The sequence below is a fragment of the Nelumbo nucifera genome, chromosome 4, assembly GCF_055504915.1.
Source record: "Nelumbo nucifera cultivar China Antique chromosome 4, China Antique-T2T, whole genome shotgun sequence".
In the NCBI taxonomy this organism is placed as follows: domain Eukaryota; kingdom Viridiplantae; phylum Streptophyta; class Magnoliopsida; order Proteales; family Nelumbonaceae; genus Nelumbo; species Nelumbo nucifera.
The window spans coordinates 19815811-19841134 of record NC_142652.1 but is presented as its reverse complement, the minus strand read 5'-3'; the positions used below and the strand labels follow the sequence as shown (position 1 = coordinate 19841134).

The following is a 25324-nucleotide window of genomic DNA, read 5'->3' as shown; positions in this document are numbered from 1 at the left end:
TATACGCGAGTGTATCCTATGCGATCTAGAGATGAAGTGCCAAAGATTGTGAAAAACTTTCAACGAATGGTTTTCACTCAATTTCAAATTGAAATTCACATTTTTCAGTCGGACAATGCAAAAGAGTACTTCCATAGTGATCTCACAGAGTTCTTTGCTTCGTGTGGATCTCTTCATTGAAGCTCTTGTGCCAGGACACCTCAACAAAACGGTGTTGCTGAAAGGAAAAACCGTCATCTACTTGAGGTAGCTCGTGGTTTATTACTTCATATGAATGTTCCGAAACGTTTTTGGATGGATGTTGTTACGTGCGCTACATATATCAACCGTATGCCATCTCGATTACTAGAGTATAAGGCCCCACATCAACTCTTGTTTCCTACAGCTCCGTTGTCCCCTATTCCAATGCATGTCTTTGGGTGTCGTTGCTTTGTTCATGACTTGTATCTTACTCGCAGTAAACTCGATTCCCGTGCCACTCCTTGTGTTTTTCTTAGTTATCCATTATCTCAAAAGGTTACCGCTGCTATGATCCTAATTCAAGCAAGTACTATGTCTCCATGGATGTATCATTCTTTGAGAGTCAACCATTTTTCTCGATTTCTCCTCAGGGGGAGAGTAGGGTTGAGGAGAAACACACTCAAGTTCAACTACCTCCTCTTCTTGACCCTTCTCCATTTCGGGTCTTTCTTTGCCGCCATAAGAGCCAGTAGAGTTTAAGAGCCGTGGAACCTGAAACTATGCAACCAATATCATCGGACTCTCCAGAGGTAGATCCGCCTCATCAGCCAGGTACACTTGTTCCCATTGATATGCTTGAATCTCTTAACATTGATCCTCTTGTTGTTAATGATCTTGATGTTCCTATTGCTAAGAGAAAGGGTGTTAGGTCTTGTACTACTAATCATCCTATCTCTCACTTTGTGTCCTATGATCATATTTCACCTTCATACCATGCCTTCCTTTCCTCTATTGATAGTGTCTCTGTTCCTAAGAATGTGGCAGAAGCTTTATCCAAACTTGAATGGACAGATGCAATGGAGGAATAAATTAATGCCTTACACAAAAATGGCACCTGGGAGTTAGTGAATCTTCCTGAACGGAAGGAACCAGTGGGTTGCAAGTGGGTATTCACAGTAAAGCATAGAGCTGATGGTTCAGTAGAAAAATACAAAGCTAGATTGGTGGCCAAAGGGTTTACACAAGTGTATGGAGTAGACTCTGTAGAGACCTTTGCTCCAATAGCCAAGATGAATTCAATCAGAATCCTCATCCCACTGGCAGCTAACCTTGATTGAACTTCATCAGTTGGATATCAAGAATGCATTCTTGAATGGTGACCTAGAGGAAGAGGTTTACATGACTCAACCTCCAGGTTTTTGTGCCAAAGGTAGTGAGCAGAAGGTGTGCAAGTTAAAAAAAATCTTTATATGGATTGAAATAATCACCTTGGGCCTGGTTTAGTAGGTTTCATTTAGCAGTGCAACAAAAGGGATTCAAACAATGCCAGTCAGATCAATAATTTATTTGTGAAAAAAGGTGAAGGGAAAATTGCAGCTTTAATTGTCTATGTTGATGACATAGTAATCACAGGAAACTGGAAGACTGAAATACAGAAGCTGAAGAAATTCCTAGCCACTCAATTTGAGGTGAAAGATCTAGGCCCCTTACGTTATTTTCTTGGAATTGAAGTTGCCCACTCAAAAAGGGGCATCTTTATTTCCCAAAGAAAATATGTACTAGACCTATTAGAGGATACAGGCAAGTTGGGAGTGAAACCAATTGATTCACCCATTGAACCTAACCATCAGCTAGGAGACAGTTAGGGGGAGTGTTTGAAAGATGTAAAGAAGTTCCAGAGACTTATAGGGAGACTCTTATATTTGTCTATGACCAGACCTGATATTGCCTATGCAATGGGTGTTCTTAGTCAGTTCATGCGTAATCCTAAGACAACTCACTTTGAAGCTACAGAAAGAATCCTTAGATACCTCAAGAAGTTCCCAGGAGCTGGTTTGCATTTCTAGAAACATGGGCATTTGAAAGTGGAGGTGTATACAAATGCTGATTGGGTAGGGGCAATCGATGACAAAAAATCTACCAGTGGGTATTGTACCTTTGTGGGAGGAAACCTAGTCACCTGGAGAAGTAAGAAGCAAAGTGTGGTGGCTAGATTCAGTGTTGAGGCAGAATACAGAGCCATGTCTCATGGAATTGCTGAAATGATGTAGATAAAAAATTTGTTAGGAGAGTTGGGTTTTGCAGTTAACAAACCTATGTCACTCTACTGTGACAACAAGGGTGCTATCAACATTGCTGCTAACCCAGTCCTCCATGATAGAATAAAACATATTGAAGTGGACAAGCATTTTATTAGAGAAAAACTTGTGAGTGGGGAGAAGTGTGCACTCCTTATGTTAATTCAGAGGAACAACTTGCAGACATCTTTACCAAGGGCCTTCAACACGTGCGACATAATAATTTGTGTGACAAGTTGGGCATGATTGACATCCATGTCCCAACTTGAGGGGGAGTGTTGTAATGTTAACTTTATTTATTATGTTTGTATTCTGCTGAGTTAGGGTCCGTTTGGACAAATTAAAGCAGTTTTTTTCTTTTGTTTTTGATGCTATAACTTAAATAGGGGCATAAGGGTCCTTTCCCTTCTAATTATGGTTGCCCTATATATATTAATATAAGTTGGCGCTGCCAGCACTGTAGTAGACTCCAAATCTCTCTTTTCTCTTCTCCTACCTCTCTTCTCCTCTGTTCGGCTATTAATATAGGTCAAAAACCGAAACAAGTCAATTGGTTAACCAGTGGTATTGGTTCCATTTCGGTTCAGGGAATTGCAAATGTTGGGATCAATGGCCTTACCCAAGAGGGGGGGGGTGAATTGGGTATAGCTTAAAACTTTGAATAGTTCAAGTTAGAAACCTTCCCCAAAATCTGAAGTTAAGCCTTTAATAAAAATTGCAGCAGAATAGAGGCTTAGATTATTCAGTAGTGGAGACAAATGAATGATCAAGGTGATCAACTCATTGCTAAAGTATGAGCTGCAGCTTCAAACAAATAAACAATATAATCACAATGACTCAGGGGCCAGCAGTTAAATAAAGATAGAACAATAATAAAATGTAACTGTTGAAAGTAAATGGCAGCTGAAGTACTGGCTGTCATGGAAGGAATTTAGAAAGTGAAGGACTTGAATATTCACAAGCTTTGAATTGAGGAAGACTCAAAGTTGGTGATTAGATGGTTGCAAAAGGAAGGGGATGGGGGATGGTGGGAATATATTCATGAGAAGAGAAGGCCCGCTACAAGGAATGGAGGTTATTCTACAATGGGTGAAAAGTGATGCTAATTCTTTGGCAAAAAAAGGGGTGGGAAGAACTCTCTTATCTTGGGCATGTTTGTAATTTGTACATCTCTCGGGAGAGTTAAGAGAGTTTCTCTCTCCCTTCTTTGTTGTATACCTTTCTACTTTATTTAATGAATATGATTATGTTATTGATAAAAAAAAAGTAAATGGCAGCTGAAATAAATGAAACAATAAGGTAAAGTAACTGCTGAGGATTGTTAGTGGAGTTGTGGAGTTGCAGTTAAATGAAAGAATGAACAATAAACTCAATGTAACTACATAATAAAGGCAGCTAAAATGTAAATAATTGAAATGTAAAATGGCAGTTGTACAAAATGTGTGTGCCGAAATTTTAGCTAGAGACTAAGGACCAGCTACAAGCAAGTAGCTGAGAGAAGGACCAGCTACAAGTAAGAAGCTTAGAAAAGGACGCTACAAGAATAATCAACTTGAGATTCAAGAAGTTGGAGAACTGCTATCGGAACCTCAATGACAGATTAACTACTGAAATGTAAATAATGCAGTTGAACAAAGTAGTCGAACAAGACTACAAATATCTCTTAGGTTTTGAACAGAAAATAAAGAAAGGAAGAGTGAAAATGAGAAGAAAAAGAAGAGAGATGAAGAGGGAGAACTCGTGGAGAGGTATTAGAAAGAAGAGAGTGGTTGGTGTGTTTAAAACAACTGCCTCACTCCTTAATTTATATACATAGTTTCCTAATTATAAAAGAACTTTAATGTTTCATTGGCAATAAAAGATAAGATTAAAATAAAACTAATCCTAGATAAGAAAGAATAAAACTAATCCTACTAAGAAAGCTGATCCTAGTCAGTTTAAATCTAAGTACATCTCTAGGCGTCACACAAATACACTTAATGTGGGGTCCACAATTTCCTACACTCCCCCTCAAGTTGGGTAGTAGATATTTGTCATTCCCAACTTGCATAGATCTTCTTCTAACTTCTTTCTTGAAACAGCCTAGATGAGTAGGTCTGCAAGATGCATGTCAGAGGTGATGTTGGGAAGGCATACTTCTTGAGATGTAACCCTTTCTCTGATAAAATGCCGGTCCACTTCGATATGCTTAGTTTTGTCGTGCTGTACTGAATTATGGGCTATATTATGGCAGCCTGATTATCACAGTACAACATTAGGGGTTTCTCATAAACAATACCCAATTCCTCAAATAATGATCTCAACTATAGAATCTCAGCCACACCATTTGCCATGGACCTATATTCAACTTCAGCACTTGAACGAGAAACAACACTTTGTTTCTTACTCTTCCAAGAGACCAGATTACCTCCTACAAAGGCACAATATCCAGAGGTAGATCTTCGGTCATCAACACAACCGGCCCAATCAGCATCTGTGTAGACTTCTATCTTCATGTGGTCATTTTTCTTGAACAAAATGCCTCTGCCTAGGGACCTCTTCAAATATGCTAATATCCTTTCAACCACAAGGAGATGAGTAGTTCTAGGAGAGTGCATATACTGACTAACTACATTGACTACATAATTGATGTCAGGTCATGTGAGGCAAAGATAGAGAAGTTTTCCAACTAACTGTTGAAACATAGCTTTATCTTCAATAGGCTCTCCACCCTCTGCACTAATCCTGTGGTTCTGTTCAATAGGTCTGTCGGCAGGCTTAACTCCCAACTTTCTTGTTTCTTCTAGTAGATCAAGAACATACTTTCATTGAGAAACAAAAATCCCATACTTGGATTTAGCTACCTCAATGCCCAAGAAGTATCGTAGTTCCCCCGGATTTTTTACCTCAAACTCTTGATGAAGGAGTTGCTTAAGAGACTCAATCTCACTAGTATCACTCCCGGTTACTACAATGTTGTCCACATACACGACAAACAAGGTTATGGAGGAACCCACTCTCTTGATAAACAAGGTGTGGTTTGACTGAGCCTGCACATATCCGAACCTATCAAGGGCTCGTCTGAATCTGTCAAACCATGCTCTAGGGGACTGTTTTAGTCCATATAGAGCTTTGTTCAACCAACAAACCTTTCCTGTCTCCGTACCATAAAATCTTGGAGGCAACTGCATGTAAACTTCTTCTTGCAAGTGTCCATTGAGAAAGGCATTTTTAACATCCATCTGATTCAATGGTCAAGGGTAACTAGCTGCAAGAGATAATAGTACTCTGATAGTGGTCATCTTTGCTACTGGCGCAAAAGTTTCTAAGTAGTCAATACCATATGTCTGAGTAAATCCTTTTGCAACTAATCGAGCCTTATACCTTTCAATAGAACCATCAACATTATGTTTCATAGTGAATACCCATCTACATCCAACCGGTTTCTTTCCTTTAGGTTGATCAACTATCTCCCAGTTATTGTTTCTGATGAGGGCATCCATTTCTACTTTTATCGCATCTTTCCACTCTGGTACTTCCAATGCTTCCTGTATTGTTTTGGGAATGGGAATTTCAGCAATGGATGCAAGAAATGACTTGTAGGAGGGAGACAAATGATCATAGGATAGGAACTGAGAAATGTAGTGAGTTGTGGTGCAACAACGTTTGCCTTTATGAACTGCTATGGGGAGATCAAGGTCACTGAATGAAGGTGAAGGCTCCATGGTTGGATGTCTCTCATCTGTAGTATTTGTGGTACCTGGATCTGGATCTGCAGAAGGAACTGGGGCTACTGTGGTACCTGGATCTGAATCTGCAGAAGGAACTAGGGCTACTGTGGTACCGGGATCTGGATCTGCAAAGGGGACTGGAACTGGCCTGTACTGTTGATGTCCAAAATCGACCTGTTTCCATCGTCTGTGATAGACTCTCACATCCTTGCACCTTTGACATCCTTCCCCATTACATCCTTCTTCACTTAATGGGATTGGAAAAGGAACTTCCGATGAGCTACTCCCGGCTTCACTATTCTCCCCTTGAGGAGAAACCCTTGGATAATATGGTTTATCCTCAAAGAAGGTGACATCCATTGAGACAAATCTTTTTCCAGAAGTCGGTTCATAACAACAATATCCCTTTTGAGTTTGGGCATAACCAAGGAAAATGCATTTGGAGGCCTTAGGATCAAATTTGGAACGATGAGGGCCAAGGATTTGAACGAAGCAAGTGCACCCAAAGGTTTTGAGGGGAATGGTAAACAATTCTTTATCACGGTATAAAAGGTTGAATGGGGTTTTCATGTCAAGAACTCGTGAGGGAATTCGATTGATAAGATAAACTGCTGTAAGAATGACATCCCCTCAGAAACGTACAGGCACATTCGAGGTAAACATAATACCTCTGGCTACCTCCAATATGTGTCTATTCTTTCTTTCAGCAACCCCATTCTGCTGTGGTGTATGTGGGCAGGTACTCTGATGGATATCCCATGATCAAGCATGTAGGAGGCTAATGGGTTTGAAAAATATTCTTTTGCATTGTCGGATCTAAAAATTTTAATTTTGATCCCAAATTGGTTTAAAATCATTTGACGAAAGATCCGGATTAATGCTGGAACCTCATCTCGAGAACGCATAAGATAAACCCAAGAGAACCGAGTATAATCATTAACAAATAATAGGAAATATCTGTATCCCCCCATGGCAGTGGTATGATGGGTCCCCAAACATCAATATGCACAATTTCAAAAGGAATATTGCTTCTGTTATTACTTAATGGATAGGTAGTCCTACAATGTTTTGCAAGTTCACAACTTTCACATTTCAAACTTGTCACCTGAACAGATTCAAATATACTAGGAAACAAACTTTTCAAAGCCTGAAAAGATAAATGGCCCATCCTATTATGCCAAAGCATCACCTGATCAACAGACTGAGAAACAAAGGATTTCTTAGTTTCACTATCCTCCTTATGAGCACTTCCTCCAAGTAGGTAGATTCCATTTGTCTCACGGCCAGTCCCAATCACCTTCCTTGTTCCAGATCCTGAAAAATACATTGATCAGGAAAAAATGTTATTGAACAATTCTGCTTTTTTGTAATACTACTAACTGAGAGCAAGTTAGTATTAAGCTTAGGAACATGCAGGACGAAGGATAGGGAAATTGCATCAGACAACTTGATGTCTCCTTTGCCAGAATTAGGAACAAGGAATCCATCAGCAATGAATACTTTGTCTTTACCAATGGATTCATGTTAGATGGGACCTCTGTCAATACAAGGTGGTATGGGATTTATATTCCATTAAGAGGTTAGAACCAACAAGCGCACAAATAGAAAGAGAGAATGCCCTCAACAGCGGAACATGTTATTTCAAAGAAAATGGTCCTTCGAGCATACAGAGGCGAGCTAAGAACCAACAAAGGCATGGAAAAATGGCACAGACTCCCCTTTTGCTTTCGTTCTTTTAGATTGAGATGCCAATAGAGGCATGAAGTAAGTTTGCTTATGGGAGAGATAGATTGGAGATTGGGGGAGAAAGGTGTAGGAAATAGTGAGAAGAGAGGGATGAGGAAAAGTGAGAAGAATGGCGGGCTTTTAAACCAAGGGCAATTTGGTCCAAGTAAATACTTTTTTCTTCCCACTATCTGCTTTTGCAATTTATTTTGATACTTTGAAGTTTGAACCATGAATAGAAACATTAAGGATTTGCTTTATTTCATTGTGCTTCTCTACTTGCTCACTTTGATTTGATTATTATCCATCCTTGTATGTTAGGCATGCCATGCTGGTTTTAAGAGTCGCTAACACTTTTAAAAATTGACTAGACTGGATTAGATGTTAGACCATTTGGACTGGAAAGTTCTCACATCTCTATGATTCAGCAAGCACTTGAACTGTCGTTTCCCCAGGAACTGCTGAAAAAGTTGATAACTGTTGAATTGTCCTGTTAAAGAACTCTCTCTCTCTCTCTCTCTCTCTCTCTTCAGTTCCCCTCCTTATATATATTTTGTTTTTCTTTCTTTATTAAGTAATATAATTTGTCAGTAAAGTAGTTTCATGAGCTGTGAACAGAGTGGTATTCTAAAAATTTAATTTCCAATACATGCTCCAAAAGACAGTGCATACCCATTGCATTTGTTTTTTGGATTGACAAAAGAAACTTTTTTCAAGCCTACCCAAGAGGGTGGGACAAGGTCAAATCAGAGATTCTCATAATTGAAGGCAGACCAAAAAGTGGTACATAAGAAAAAGTAAGAAACTCTATGGAGGTTACTGTACTCTGTACAACTTAGCCCTCTGCTCCTTATCTAGCTAAACTATCCAAAAAAAGAAAAGGATTTGCTGACATCTAGACCCATTTAAGTTCGATTCTTACCCTGGATGTCAGAGCTCTTTCTTCTTTCTCTGCGTAAATGTCCGAAATACCAGGGTCTCTCAGATCTCCCTTTGAGCCATCTGAAGGATCTCCTCCTCCATCGGATGGTCCCAAGTTTCCCAAGGAGCAGCCATTCAAAATTCAGCTTCACTGCCCCTAGGATGGGTATCCGACTCTACAATGCAAATTGCCATCTCGCCGATAATCTTGCCACATGAGACACCATTGTAAAGACATTAATACATTGCCTGGGGATGTAACATCAGTTAAGACTAAGACTGATGCTAGAACACCCAATTTACAACTATTTGTGTTATTTGTCTTATCCATGATAAAGAGGGGGGGGGGAGAGGGTGGATAGAGGAGGATGCTTCTGAACTGCTCTGCAGTCCTCACATTCTAATCAATGTTTTAAAATGCGGAGGCGTGACATGAGGCATTCCACTACTTGGAGGCGTGAGGAGTAGTTCAGACCGTAAGAGGCGTAAGCCTCCTTAAGAGGAGGGGGATGAGGAGAAAGGAAGAGGGGAAGGAGGATCTCTTTGTTCTTTTTTTTTAATAGAAATCTTTTATATTAAGAAGAGCAAATATGCATAATACTAGCTGAAAGGGGGGATGGGGATGGGGTCCTGTCAAAGAAAAAAGGGATCCTCCTTGGGCTGCATTGAAAAGGGGTTGGGGGCCTCGGGGCTCAAACTTTCTTTCCCCTTCTTTTTCCTTCCCTTCTGTTCCCTTTTCTTTTCTTTTCTTTTCTTTTTCTGTTTTTTTCTTCTCTTTCTTTTTCTTTCCCTTCCATTTTTTCCTTTCCTTTCTTTTCTTTTTCCTTTCTTTTTTTCCTATATTTTTGTATGAGGTGTGTGTGAGGCACATGAGGTGTATGCCTCTAAGATACCTCAAGAAAAAGGAATTTGAGGTGCATGCCTCTTGCACCTGAGGTGTACGCCTCAGAGATATCAATGCCTCTGGGATATGCCTTAAGTTGTCTTGGGGGCACCTCGCCTGGAGGCATGCCTCTAGGCATATGCCTCCCACACCTTTTAAAACACTGATTCTAAATAAGCTAAATATGAAATTCATAAGGAACTATTGACCTGTAAGACTAATCTTGCTTCGCAAAGACTGATATTAGACAATTAATAGACAATATGATGATTGCTGAGTTGAGGAATTTAGATATATGAGTGATGTTATGAAGGGTGAAATTAATGGATGCATTCAAAGAATAATAGAATGAAGCAACAATCAAGTTAAAAGAATTTAGTTATATGTGATGAAGACTTGTAAAATTTTTTATGTTACTTGTAAAACAATCAAGTTGGTGCAAATTGAAGGGTCTAAAAGGACAAGGGAAAAAATGTGGGTAGACTGGGAGGTTGTATGGTTTTCATATAGGTGGTTCAATATAGTTGGGGTAAATGTGGATGTTGGTGATGATGATCCTCTAGTGTCCCCTCTTCTGGTGGGAAGGCTAGTTAAGGGAAATGCTACATGACCCAAGGAAGTTCTCAGATAGGAATATCTTGAACTAATCATCATATCTGCAGATTGGTCAAAAACGTTTCTCTTTACCCTTTTAAGTCTTATATTCCTTGCACCCTTACTCATTATCTTTTTCTGTTTGACCTTTGATTTTTTCAAGCAATATATTAATATATTTCAAATATGCCTTAGAAACAAGAGGTTTTAAAATAAATAGGACTAAAACAGAGTATATGACTTGTAAATTTAGTAATAATAGGAGTCTAAATAAAGGTACACTTAGAATTGGAGACCAAGAGAAAACTCAATTTGACCATTTCCAGTACCTTGGTTCAGTAATTCATAACAAGGGATTAAGGGAGAGAGGAGGATGTTACCCAAAGAATTAGAGCAGGATGGGCAAAATGGAGGGGTGCATCTAGATTTTTATGTAATAGGCAAATACCACTTTGGCTAAAAGGAAAATTCTATAAAACAATTGTGAGGCCAGCTATGTTGTATGGAGCAAAGTGTTGGGCAGACAAGAAACATGTCCAGAAAATGAATATGGCAGAAATGCGAATTCTAAGATGGATGAGTGCAAAAACTACAAAGGATAAGCTTAGGAACGGAGTTATCTGTAGGAACCTAGGAGTAGCTCCAATAGGTGATAAAATGGGAGAGAATAGACTAAGGTTGTTTGGGCATGTGCATAGAAGACCACCAACTGTGCTAGTAAGAAGTGATTTGTTGCACATTGAAGGGGCTAGAAGAGCTTGGGGCAGACCAAAAAGGACATGGGTAGAAGTAGTAAGAAATGATTTAAGCACTAATACTTTAACAGTGGATATGGCTTTAAATAGAATGGATTGGTGAAACAGGATTCATGTACCCGACCCCATTAGTTGGGATAAGGCATGGATGATGATGATAATGATGATGATATTAATATGGTTCAAATCATTAAAAATTATGATTTGTCAAATAAGTGATTATGTCTTGAGTTTCCATGTTACACAAATTGCTGCAAAGTTTCATAGTTAAGTTATCTATACTTTTAATGTATTATTCCATACCTTATGCTTTTGTGGATGAACATGTCTTCCATATTTTTTTGGTAAAAACAATGTTTTCCATATATACCATATTATGTTGCTACCATAAGCTGTAATTTAATAGTTCAGTGTCTCTTTGGATAGATACCTCACAATTTATTGAAGGATTGCAAAGCTTTGCAGAATATCTCTCTACATGATAATCCCATTTCAATGGACCAGTTCCAACAGGCAAGTGGCATTTCCCTGTTGAATTGCTTGAAACATCTCTTGAGTCTTTAGCACTATTATCAGGGTCTTACATATTTCTCATGATAAGTATCTTGTATTGACTCTTGTGAAGATGGAAGGTTTCCGGGAGTTTGAAGCACGGAGAAAAAAGAAGTTTGATAAGCAGATTGATTCAAATGTGATGATCAGTTCAAAGGGCCTTGATGAGGGTGTTGATTTGTGAAAGAAATGCTCTAATATTCTCTGTAAGTTCTACACCTACAGAGGTGTTTCAATTTTCAAAGCAGGAATGTATTTTATAAGTGATGGTAGTCCTTCTATTGGATATTGAAAGCCTGACTTGGTCTTAATGAAGGCCAGGGGTGGCCAGGACTAGGAATATCTTGATACTGGGTTGATTTTCAAGTTTTAGTATTTGCTATGGCCAATTTTTCCATGTTCCTATTTACTTATACAAGTATATATCGCGAGTGCTCCATTTTCACTTGTTTGACACATGTGACAAGTTTTATTAGTTAGAGGAAACATAAGTTGTCATCATTTTTTTATTTCAATTGTTTGTTATGTAATACATGTACTAGCGAGGGACACCCATGTTCAGCACGGGCAAGTAATACCGAGTAAATGGGACAGTGAACTAAGTAGAAGTTCAAGACTGCTATCAGCCTTGAACCCTAATAGATTTCAGGTTCGAAAATAGAAGGAAAATGTAGAGAAGAGAAGAGAAAGAGAAGAGAGAACTGTAGAACACAAAGGGTTGAAAGGAGGGACCGAATCTGAATGTTCTGCCGCCGCCACTTCTATTTAGTATTTATAGGTTATGCTCATTACATGGAAAGGACAGATCTGCCCTTAGTATTTACATAACAAATAGAACAAAATAAAACTGAAATAAATAACAACTGAAATAACCGACTGACCACCAGCTAACCCTAGGATGACTAGAACACATTCTACCCTACAAACACAGTGGGACCATAGCTGTGGGGCCCACATCAGTGTTCTCTACACTCCCCCTCAAGTTGGGAATAAATGTTTATCATTCCCAACTTGGATAGATCCGCCTCTAGCTTCTTCCTCGGTACAACTTTGGTGAGGCTATCTACTAGCTGCATGTTGGATGTGATGTACGGGAGACACACTTCTTGTGATGAGACGCTCTCTCGTACAAAATGCCGATCAACTTCAATATGTTTAGTTCTGTCATGCTGCACCGGATTGTGTGCTATATTAATAGCCGCTTGATTATCACAATACATCATCAGGGGCTTCTCATACTCAATACCCAACACCTCAAGTAGTGATCTCAGCCATAGAATTTCAGCCACTCTGTTAACCATTGACCTGTATTCAGCTTCAGCACTAGATCGGGAGACAACACTTTGTTTTTTATTCCTCCAAGAGACAAGGTTACTTCCCACAAGGGCACAATATCCAGAGGTAGACCTTCTGTCATCAACACTCCCAGCCCAATCGGCATCCGTATAGACCTCCACCTTCATGTGGTCATTGTTCTTGAACAGTATACCTCTACCCGGGCATCTCTTCAAGTATGCTAATATTCTTTCTGCTGCAAGAAGATGCGTGGTTCTAGGAGAATGCATGTACTGGCTGACAACACTAACTGTATAACTGATATCTGGCCGAGTGAGGCAGAGATATAGGAGCTTTCCCACTAATCGCTGGAACATAACTTTTTCTTCAAGAGGCTCCCCACTCTCTGCACTAATCCTGTGGTTCTGTTCAATGGGTGTATCCGCAGGCTTGACACCTAACTTTCCAGTTTTCGCCAACAGATCTAGAACATATTTCCTCTAAGAGACAAAGATCCCTTGTTTATATCTAGCAACCTCAATACCCAAAAAATACCATAGTGCACCAAGATCTTTCACCTCAAACTCTTGATGAAGGAGCTGTTTGAGGGACTCAATCTCATGGCTATCATTTTCTGTCACCACAATATCATCAACATATACTGCAAGTAGTGTCAGAGAGGACTCCACCCTCTTGATGAACAATGTATGATCTGACTGGGCTTGTACATAACCGAACTTCCCAAGGGCTAGTCTGAATCTATCAAACCAAGCTCTAGGTGACTGCTTCAAACCATACAATGCCTTATTGAGCCGGCAGACCTTCTTACCTATCTTTGTATCATAGAATCCAGGAGACAACCGCATGTAAACCTCTTCCTGCAGGTCTCCATTCAGAAAAGCATTTTTAACGTCCATTTGGTACAAAGGCCAAGTGTGGCTTGCTGCAAGAGATAATAGAACTCGAATGGTGGTCATCTTGGCTACCGGGGCAAAGGTCTCCAAGTAATCTATACCATAAGTCTGGGTGAACCCTTTTGCAACTAGCCGAGCTTTGTACCTCTCAATGGAGCCACCCACATTGTGCTTCACAGTAAATACCCATCTGCATCCAACTGGTTTCTTTCCTTTGGGCAGATCAACTAGTTTCCATGTATTATTTTTCAACAGGGCATTCATTTCAACTTGCATTGCACCTTTTCACTCTGGGATTGATAGGGCTTCTTGCACTGTTCTTGGAATAGGGATATTGGCAACGGAAGTAAGATAGGACCTGTAGGAGGGAGATAGGCGATCATAGGATAAAAACTGGGAAATGGAGTGGGCTGTAGATGTGGTGCAATGTCGTTTCCCTTTACGGACGACAATGGGAAGGTCAAGGTCGTCTGCAGGAGGTGAAGTGGCAACAGTGGAAGGAGTCTCTGTGGGCCTTGGGACTGTAATACCTGGACTTGGAGCCGCATAAGAGGTTGGAGCTGGCCTAGACTGCTAATGACCGGGATCAACCTGCCTGCATCGCCTGTGATAGACTCTCAACTCCTAATCCCTCTAACCACCCTTACTATTGCAGCCCTCATCACCCAGTGGAATAGGTAAGGGAACGGCCCCAAAAGTATTAACCCTACCCTCACTGCGCTCCCCCTGAAGAAAAGGACCCAAATCCCCACTCTCATTGCTCTCCCCCTGAGGAGAAACCCGAGAATAATAGGGTGTCTCCTCAAAGAAAGTGACATCCATAGAGACAAACTTCTTCCCTGAGACAGGATCATAGCAGCAATAACCCTTTTGAGTTTGTGCATAACCAAGAAAGATGCATTTGGAGGCCCTTGGTTCGAACTTGGAGTGATGGGGTCCGAGAAGCTGAACAAAACAAGTATAACCAAATGTTTTAAGGGGAACAGTAAACAACTCCTCATTTGGGTATAGAAGGGAAAAAGGAGATTTCATATCAAGAACCCGAGAAGGAACCCTATTAATAAGATATACTGCCGTGAGGATAGCATCACCCCAGAAGCGGATAGGGACATTGGAGGTAAACATAATACTTCTAGCCACCTCCAAGATGTGCCTATTCTTCCTTTCTGCAACCCCATTCTGCTGAGGTGTATGAGGGAAAGTGCTCTGGTGGATAACCCCATGATTAAGAAGGTAAGATGCCAATGGCTTAGCAAAGTATTCCTTTGCATTATCAGATCTAAGAACTTTGATCTTGGCATCAAACTGGGTTAGGATCATTTGGTGGAAGTTTTGGGTCAGGGCGGGAACCTCATCTCGTGAATGCATAAGATAAACCCAAGAAAACCGAGTATGGTCATCAACAAATAACAAAAAATACCTATACCCACCCATAGAAGGGATGTGATATGGCCCCCAAACATCAGTATGCACAATATCAAAAGAACTATTACTCCTTTTATTACTCAATGAATAAGATTTTCTACAATGCTTAGCAAACTCACAACTTTCACATTTCAACTGGGACAACTCAACAGACTCAAACAAAGTAGGAAACAAACTCTTTAAGGACCGGAAAGACAAATGACCCAATCGGTTATGCCAAAGCATAACCGGACTCACAATCTGAGAAACAAGTGACTTCTTATCCACTGACTCTTCCCGACGAGAACTCTCCCCGAGCAGATAGATCCCATTCGTCTCACGGCCAGTCCCAATCACCTTCTTCGTCTCCAAGTCCTGAAAAACACATCGGTCAGGGAAGAAAGTTACTGAGTAGTTCATATGTTTGGTAATACTACTGACTGAAAGAAGGTTAGTATCAAGCTTAGGAACATGCAAGACAGAGGACAAGGAGATAGTATCCGATAGCTTGATGTCACCCTTGCCAGAAATGGGGACAAGAGAACCATCAACAATAGATACTTTATCCCTACCAGAAGACAAATGATAAGTGGTAAACAATGAAGGCAAGCTAGTCATATGGTCGGATGCACCTGAATCTATTACCCAACGGGGTTCAGTAGTACCTAGAGCTGAGGCATGGTAGGCTGAGGCTTGAGTACTTGAATGTGCGAAAGCAGATGTGGCAGGGGCTGATGGTGACTGCGGTGGCTGAGCTGAGTTCCCAACTTCCTTTTCCAACTGTATTAAAGCAGCCCGAACTGCAGCTAAGGTCTCTAAAGGTGTGCCTCTTGTGCCAGACGAGGATGCTGAATCAGTGTTCACGGCCACATAAGCATTACCCTTCTTGCTTCTCAACTTTGTCGGGACCAAATGAGGATGCAGTTTCCAACATGTTTCTTTTGTGTGTTTGGGTTTCTTACAATGCTCACATACCACATCTCTTTTATCTTCCTTCTTCCTGTCCCTTTCTGAATCACCTCCTGATTTGGGTTTAACAGCTACAAGGGCTGGTGTAAGAGGCTGAGGTTGCGTCATGACTTTCCTCCTGGTCTCTTCACTATGCACTAAGGAGTATGCCTGGGAGAGAGTCACACTATCTCTGGTCAATATCTGTTGCCGCACAATATCATACTCTGAATTCAGACCTGCCAGAAACTCAAAACACCCTGTTTTTCTCGACTTGCTTTCTATGGGTCTGTGCATCTTTGGGACTCTCCCATTCAAGAGTCTCTAAGTGATCAATCTCATGCCACAGGGACTTCAAGGTAGAGAAGTAGACCAAAACCGATTTCTCTCCTTGTTTAAGAGTGTTCACTTTACATTTCAATTCATAAGCTCTGGCAACATTAAGGGGTTGGGAATAAGTTTCTTTCATAACATCCCATATCTCCTTGGGTGTCTTTGCCCACAGGTAATTTCGGCTGATATGAGGCTGCATAGAATTACACAGCCATGTCATAACCAAGTAGTTTGCTTGGACCCACTTGGTATACATGGGGTCTCCCTTGGAAGGTTCTTTCACATCTCCCAAGAGATACCCTAATTTACCCCTTCTCCCAATAGCCATCATGGCTGATTGGGCCCATTCCAAATAGTTTGATCCATCAAATCTTAGGGTTGCAATCTGAAAACCTGTCTCAGAAACACTACCAGAACTGCTGTTCCCAAAATTGCCTTCTGCCTGATTTTTAAACTCCATTTCGTTCAAGAACCAGTAGTATCAAAAATTAGGGTTACTACAGTCGAAGAACAGCACTTGGACTATCAATCACAATCAAAAAATCAGTATAGAACTAATCTGTATTCACGATATATGTGCATGAAACCAGTATAAGTCTGATCGGAAACCAATTAGCAAACACAACAGCAACAGTCCGTACAGTTTTCACCCCTTAAAAGCTCTGATATGCTGAACCAGAATTAGGGTTTTAATCAGTCCTTAAAAAAAATTCTCAGCCGCACATTCCAAGCAGTACCGTACATATAAGACTTGTAGTAGGGTTAATATGAAACCCTAAAACTGATCAATGCTGAGAAAAAAAACTTAAGAAGAGCTTCACAGGTAGATCACAAGGCTTGGCCCAGCAATAGGGTTTGCAGCAAGATTAGTAGGGTTTGCCGCAAGATCAATACCAAGCCCTAGAGAATAGAAAGAAGAAAACCCTAGAATGGTTCGGCCGCCCTTTCTAGATAGGTCCAACCTAACTTCTCTGATGGTACTTCTCTTAGAAAATAAAATAACTTACAAGAGAATGCTGTTTGCTGCCTTCCAAGGTTACCCGAACCCTAGCCTTCTCTGATTCTTCCTAATCACCAACACTTTGCAACCGTGGCAAGTCTTCAACAGCTGCTAAACCCTCTGGCGATCTCCAAGAATCAGTCAACGAACTCTACTTTCTCAGCTTCCAGCCCTAGATGGTTCTCATGTGGTCGGTTGGACTAGACTCACATGAGAAACCCTAACCTTGCTCTGATACCAAGTAGAAGTTCAAGACTGCTATCAGCCTTGAACCCTAACCTTGCTCTGAATGTTCTGCCGCCGCCACTTCTATTTAGTATTTATAGGTTATGCTCATTACATGGAAAGGACAGATCTGCCCTTAGTATTTACAGAACAAATAGAACAAAATAAAACTGAAATAAATAACAACTGAAATAACCGACTGACCACCAGATAACCCTAGGATGACTAGAACACATTCTACCCTACGAACACAGTGGGACCATAGCTGTGGGGCCCACATCAGTGTTCTCTACAAACTATAAGGAAGAAGAATAATAAAAGTTGTGATAGCGGGATTCGAATCCTGATCTTTGCTGGAATGAACCAACTAATATATGAAAGATATATATACATATATATATATAGCATACAAATAAAAGAAATACCAATTTTAAATGTATGAGAACAGACCCATCTTACAAAGTCATTAAGCATATAATTCCCAAAAACACATGCTATTCATCTTGTGAACCAACCAATTGTTTGTGGAACAATGCTTTCAACAACTGAAACTATCCTCAAAGGAACACTTGTCAAATGTGTTCCCAGAACCCCTAAAAAGAACATTTGAACCAGCCCCACTACCTAACTCATTATATGTTCATTTTTTTTTTGATGAATTATATGTTTCTTCATTTACATATTTAGAAACAATCACAGAAAGAGAAGTTACCAAAAAAAATTGCTTTCTCTGCACTCCTTGTCAACTCAATGCATCAGCAAAGCCTACTTGTTGATATCTGCACTCAGATATATGCCATTCTTACTTGCATAGCCAATTGCTTCACCTCCCTTATTATGAATCTGTAATGACATGTGCTTTAGCTATCAATTTGAAACCAGTCTACTATCATTCTGAGATTGCCTTCCATCTCAATATTCCTATAGTTGAATGAATGCTTTGTGTATGTGTGTGAATTTTCTTCTCTTTCTTTTCAGCTTCTATAGCCAATATATTTTTGTGAAGAAAAAACATGTAGAAAAAAAGTTACTTTTCCAATAAATAGAAAATATATGTAGAGAATATATTGGCAAGCATACCTCATATTGAGCCTAATAAGATTCAACAAATTTTCTGTAGTTTTCCACTGCACTAGGAGGAACTGTATGGAAAACATTTTCCTACAAAGAGAAAAGCTCAATTTATAATGGTCCGCATGCAGCCACCATATAATAGCAGACAGGCAGAAGGAAGAAAATGTAGAATACACACAAATAGAGAGAATCTAATAACAACCACTATAGGCTTCAATATATAATAAAAAAATTGTTAAAAAACCTTATCCCATACCTCTGAAAACTGATCTTCCTATGACATTTCCTGAATATCCAAATCAGATATCCTATCAGGAGTCACTGGTGCTTTAGATTGGAACGGATGGTTGAGGGAGTTATTATATTTCAAAAACCTTACTGCATATCCCTGAACTGGAAGTTGGAGATTTCGTCCAAGATTTTTTTTTTCTTCCAAGTGTTTGTCACTATCCTGCTAAAACTCTGAATTATTAGTCTTAACTTGTTAAGGTATTCTAGACAAGAATAAACCAAGTCTATTGATAGAAGAATATGGATGACAAAATGAACAGTTGTATTACAAGAAGACTTAATAAGGTGAAGAACATTATGGGAAATATGTATTGATGTGGGCAAATGTGAAGCTAAAGCACAAGGTGGAAATTCTAGGGTGAGCTTCCATTTTAAAATAGTTCACTAGGGCTAAATTGTGAAGCTAAAGTAGCTGGGTGATGCTTATGCATCTTGGCCTACAAGGCAAGTTGGTGCTTATGCCATAAAAGGTTAACAGATGTATAAACACATGTGTTTCATAAGTTGTAGACGAGAGACGAGAGCATGAAAAATCTGGAGTGGATCCAGAGAAATCTAGGCTCACATCCAAATGGGGAATATGCTTATGGATTTTGGTGATCTTGGTTCACTCTTCAAGGGTGAATCCAGATTCAGTCCCATTTGCACATCTAGGCCAGATTATGGATCAGATCCTATAGAAACATGCATACATGGCAGGACCTATATTCAGACCATATTATATCAGATATATATTGCTTTAAAGTGGCTTCCATCTTAAAATACAGACAGAGATAATTTAACCCACCAATATCTTGAGTCTGTCCAGTTGAAACCAAGTTAGTCTTTCATTTTTCCTTGGAACATGTGCCTTGTGTTGCCACTGCTGTTTGAGGGATGTATAATTAGGATACCTCAAAATTAGTTGGCCTAGCTTTTTTGACACTTGAACCTCATGTTGGTGCTTTGTACAATACTTGAGCATGCTGATATGCTCTAAGTGGAGTCAATACAAAAACATACACAATTTGAACTATTAGACAGGGTTCCATGCTGATATGCTCATATTCTGAGTTTTTCTTATTTTATATTTTCACAAATATTCCTAGTTTAATTATGTAATCTAATAATGATTTATGGTAGTGTCCCCATGCCATGATATGCTGGATATATCAGTCTGAACACTTCATTCAGTACTGATGCCACAAATCAAGGTGACTCTTCTTACCAATTCAGACCTTTTGGTTGATAGGATACCTCCAGAGCAATGATAGCATGACTAAATAAAATCAAAGTTAACAATCAGGAGAAATATCCACATATCCAGTGCTTAGATATGGCCAATTGATCTGCTCTTGAAAGTCTGTTATGTCAAGATTCAGCTTTTGCTGTCAGTGGTTGTCACTGTGTTTCCCTCACCTATCTTTAAACAAAGATGAAGAGGGTATATCTCTCTTTTTCATTTAATTTTGCAATTGTCTCTTTGACTGTTTTACTGATTAAAAGAAGGCTCAGCCTGTGCATCCATTGATTGATTAGTTGATGCTATTACATAGTAAGTGAGGAGGTGCATCAATGATAATGTGGGAAAGTCCAGGTCTTTATCAACCCTTCTTCCTCATCAAATACTAATTATATTTAAGACTACTAGTTTATTGAATATTTAAGTAGACTTTGCACAAAGTGTCCTTCAAACAAATGCAATATGTGAAAACGTGATATGGTACAAAATATTGTTAGTTCAAGCACTCCTGATTTGAGAGATCACAGAAATTAGTCCTCTTTCTCAAAGTATAAATCTGTAGCACTTGCTTTTGTGCTTTCTTGTTTGTCAACTTCAACTCCATATTGCTGGTTAGGAAGTGCAATATTGAATCTGTGAAGCTGACCATATTGGACTTGTGATCTTCTGAGATGCTGCATTCTTTTCATGTTAGTACATGGATCTAATAAATTCTCATTGAAGTGGCACTGGACATTTTAGCATGTGTAGCAAATGCATGGTATGGTTTAAATCATCTTCAATAAATTCTCATTGAAGTTTGTTCAATTTGTCCTTTCCTTTCTTTTGACAGGAAGGTGATGGATAAGGCTGTTTGAACGTGAGGCATGATGTTGGTCCTTTGGCAGCTTTTCTCAGGCTTCCCTATCAGGGGACTAGCTGCATTATTCAGATTCCATGTGTTTTTATTTTTTTATTTTTAGTCTGATTAGAACGACTTTATTCACACAGTTGTCAATGTAAATGGTTGTTATTTGATTTGCCTGTTGTTCACAGGTATGTATATGAGAAATGGCATGAATCTCCCGGAGTGCATCCTTCACACTTCAGAAAAATGCAATTTTAGGCTGTTGGGTTGTATCTATAAACATAACATTTTTTTGTAAAGCAAATAATTTAAGTGATAACTGCTTCATTTTTTGCAACTCTGCATTATACATGGGAATCATAATATTAATATATTATCCTCTTAGCAATCAAAGTAAAGAAAAATGAAAATAAGAAAAAAAAAAAAGGAAGAAAAGTTTTGCTGTTAGGATTTTTTGGTCACTTCGGACAGTTAGGCTTCTCTAGCATTGGCTACTTAGGTTTTCCAAATGCGTCACTTCAGATCGTTCTGTAGCCTAATTGCCTAAGTAGCTATCCTATCCTATTTTTGTCATATCAAGAAATGATGCTAATGGGGCTAATCTAGATTGTAGACCAGCAGTGGATAGCAGAGCCACTGTAGTAGCCATGTGATCCATTTCCCAATCTACGATGAGTATACCAACAAACGTTGGTGTTTGTCAGTGTATGTGGACCTTTGGTTTATATTTGTCCAAGCAACAGAGACTAGAGGGTGAAAGCGGGACATGTCGCTGGGTGTATGACTGTGCTGCTTGTGCAGGTTGGGGAACTAATGGACGTTTACTGAAAAGTGAAAATAGCAAAAAAAAAAAAGTTCTATCGGATTTGCATTTTGTTTACAACTTCTAAGCAATTAATACTGGAAAGCAAGTAACCCTAATTTCTGGAGAAAGTTATGTAGATGTGAGATCTAAGCCTAGCATATGACTATATCCCATAGGCAATATTCAAATTCGTAACCTTTTTTGGGCTGGGAGGCGTAATGCAAAATTATTTAATTTTGAATATTAACTTTTTGTAGTGGGTTAATGCGCATGCAGATGTAAATTACAAATGGTTTATGTCCTGTGTGTGTTGATTGCAATATATCATTTCAGACGAGCTGTAAGAGTGAGTGTGTGTAAACGTCTATTTGTTTGGAATCATTTTTTCATAAAAAAAAAAAAAAACAGTGCTCAAAGCTACGCTTTAGAACTCGGGAAGGCATGGCTTGGAGCAACGTCGGATTTGACATTTCCTGGAGCTGCAGCTCGTTGTTGCCAACAGGGACATGAGCTGCAGCTCGTTGCTGCCAAAAGCTGACTTTTGGCTAATTTCCTAGTTTTATATATGTTAATTGAAAAATAACAATTCTCTTTATTAAGAACAATAAATTTCTTCTAAAAATGTGGTAAATCATCACATCTAAAAGATAAAAATCTTTTACATGTATTAATTTCATTATTTTTAAAAATAATACTACTATAATAAGTATTTAATAGAGCAAATTCATATTAATTATCAGCTAAAGAATGTTATTAACTTTATACGATAAATATTCGAGATGGAAAGTAAAATAGAAAAAAAAGGATGGAGTTTCTGCTTTATTTAATTAGAGAGAAAAGAAAAAATTAACTTTATTATTTTATTGTTTCTTTCCCCTTTCTTTCTTTCTTTTTCTCTTCGCAAAACCCTTTGGTCTTTTAAATTTCAATAGTAAAACATTAAAACAAAATATAATTGATATATAGCATATAACAAAATGTATTAACACATACATTAATAAGACACAACAATATAAATAATATTATAAAAAGTGCCCACCTTGTCATTTTTGTCACCTAGGCAAGCGCTTAATCGCCTAGAAGGGTGCTTAGTTGCTAAAAGTCGAGGCGTTTGGGCGAGGCACCCAGCCAAAGGTGCCTAATCACCTAGGCCTTGACAACTATGATAGGTACATGATGTGGCACTGGATAATAGGTACCCTGAAAACGTTTCCAAGAGCATGTACTAAATAGAAAATGTTGTTGTTGCTCCAGAAAATGTCCTACCTGGCAACAATGTTTCTAAACAAAAAAAAAAGACACCGTTTTTTCAGAAAACGGTTCTTCCAACCCACACATCAGCAGCACCGTTTTCTTAGTATCTGCAACATCGATGCCAAACATATGCATAGTCAATCAACATGTTCCATTTGTGTTGTTTATGTGTTTTTTCATGCATATCATGATCATTCTACAATGTCTTAGTGTTTTCCAACAGTCAAGTGTATCCTTATACGTCTCTTAAAATTATCTTTTAAAAGAATTCATCAAAAAAAAAAAAACATTATCTTTTAAAAGATTTTCACGATATTGATGAATCTTGCCTATATCCATAGGCATAGGCCTACTGTCTGCCAACAGTGACATTCTCTTATATATGTATGCCAGGCATGGTGCCCACAGTGGCATAGGACCACCCAACTGACCCCAGCCATGTGCATACTAAGTTTCTAATGACTCCTCATTATTCTCTGATCTGTGGATATTGGCACCACAGCATTTGGTTCCTTTGGTGAGTATGGGGTTGATTCTGTTTTATGCAGATGTTTTATTCAAAATAAGGTAGAAAGCATAAGTTTTCTTTTGTTTTTTTTTTTTTAGAGCCCGTTCGGGAAGACTTCAGCTTTAATTGAGCTGCTTTCGCTGAGCTGATCCGCTTTAAAGAAGCTACTAGATAAGCTTCACCAAAAATCATGTCTCACATGACTGAATTCTTGTTTCTCCCAACATGCTGACAGTCTTCTACATGTAATAGTATGCTACCAAACGATAATAATAGTATGGGGCCAATCTCCCTTTACCTGGAGTTCAGTTCTCATCCATACATAATAATAGTATGCTACCAAACGATAGCAACAATTTCTGAAAATTGAGATATTCTTTTGATTCTTAGGCTGTGTTTGGTTGCTTAATGCAAACCTATGGTAGTTTAAATGATTTGGGTATAAATTCTGATTTATTTTTATTTTAAAATTTACCTTATTTTATTTGATTGTAGTAAAAAGGAAGTAAAATAAGACCTGAAACAAAATAGAACTTGCTTTTTTTTTTCATTTGTACTAATGCAATTAAAGTTGCACTGCAACTAAATGCAGCCTTATATTCATTTAGCAATGGATGTGACACTAAACAAGGACAAAACAGGATTAATATAACAGATACTATGTTGAGATCACATCTCCACCCCACAAGGGGCTGCCCACAGCACATCCCCACCATGTATTGGAAACATCTTTTGATGATGACATCATCGAAACTGATACTATCATCCGAAGATGTTCCTATATTGTTGGGGTAAGGTGATGATGATCTCTGATTATTATGTCCATTAACACTCTTTGGTACTGGTTTGGTTTAAATAGTAATAGGGAAGCCATGATGGTTGTCCTTTCGGTTTCAAGGACTATAGATTGACTGGTCAAGTTCAAAAAGCAATCTTACACAAAAAAAGGCCAAAGATAATTAGTAATAATCAAATAATGTGCTAGAGTAAGGTATACGTTTAATTAGATTTTTAGTGGTATAAATGAAGGTTTACTGGTAGAAAATCTTTGTTATTCATAAAATAATACAAAATGGGATGATTATTAAGATTCCTGTGCTTTTTTCCTTTATAAGAAGCGATTCAATGCTGTAATTGGTTAGATTATCAAAATGGGATTAATTTTCAGTGTCAAAAAAAATCCAAGATTAGGCCAACAAATTAAAACCCTTTGGGGTTTTTTTTTTCGCTTCAAATAAAGTAAAATTCTGATTATTTACTTCATTTCTTGTACTACCGTAGTACATTGCTTATCTAATGCATTATATTATATTATAATTCATTCTACTTGAATTCCAAAAAAAAAAGTAACCCCATTTCTATAAAATTGAAAAATAAAAAATAAAAATAAATAAATGCTGAAAACATCCAGTTTATGCAACTCTTAACACAACAAGGTTGGTTTTGTCTCTGGTGCGAAGAAAACCAAGAATTGCATATGCTCGTTGTTTTTCTACATGGTAAAAAAAAAATTAATTGCTTTTATAATTGTAAAATGTGAAATTGTCAGAAAAGACAGAAACCAACGAGTACCACCGATTTATCACTCTACACGTGCATGTTATGGCTGTACTTTGAAAAGATAGGAAAATGACTAAAATAACCTTGTTTGCATACCGAGACTCCCCCCCAAGCACGATGTACTTGAACGTCCACGGGACGGGTGGATCCGTCCATTTACATAGAAGAGATAAACTATTTACAAGGGGGTGCGTAGGTTTTGATGGTTCACTATATCCGATCACTTTAGAACGACGCACCATAAAAAAACTATATCTAGGGCCTTT

General features: G+C 38.7%; 1 protein-coding gene across 3 annotated transcripts in view; it reads left to right on the top strand.

Annotated features, from left to right (window-relative positions):
• LOC104597983 (Leucine-rich repeat (LRR) family protein) overlaps positions 1 to 21266 on the top strand; it is a 33150-nt gene extending 11884 nt beyond the window's left edge. For all 3 annotated transcript variants that reach the window (XR_016085772.1, XM_010259815.3, XM_010259814.3), the window contains 3 exons: positions 11273 to 11359; positions 11472 to 11604; positions 20917 to 21266. Coding sequence is in view for 2 of the 3 variants with exons in the window: in XM_010259815.3 (XP_010258117.1) it covers positions 11273 to 11359; positions 11472 to 11582 (198 nt within the window). In the remaining variant the exon portion in view is untranslated. The remainder of the gene's footprint in view (positions 1 to 11272; positions 11360 to 11471; positions 11605 to 20916) is intronic.
• The last annotated feature ends 4058 nt before the right edge of the window (positions 21267 to 25324 follow it).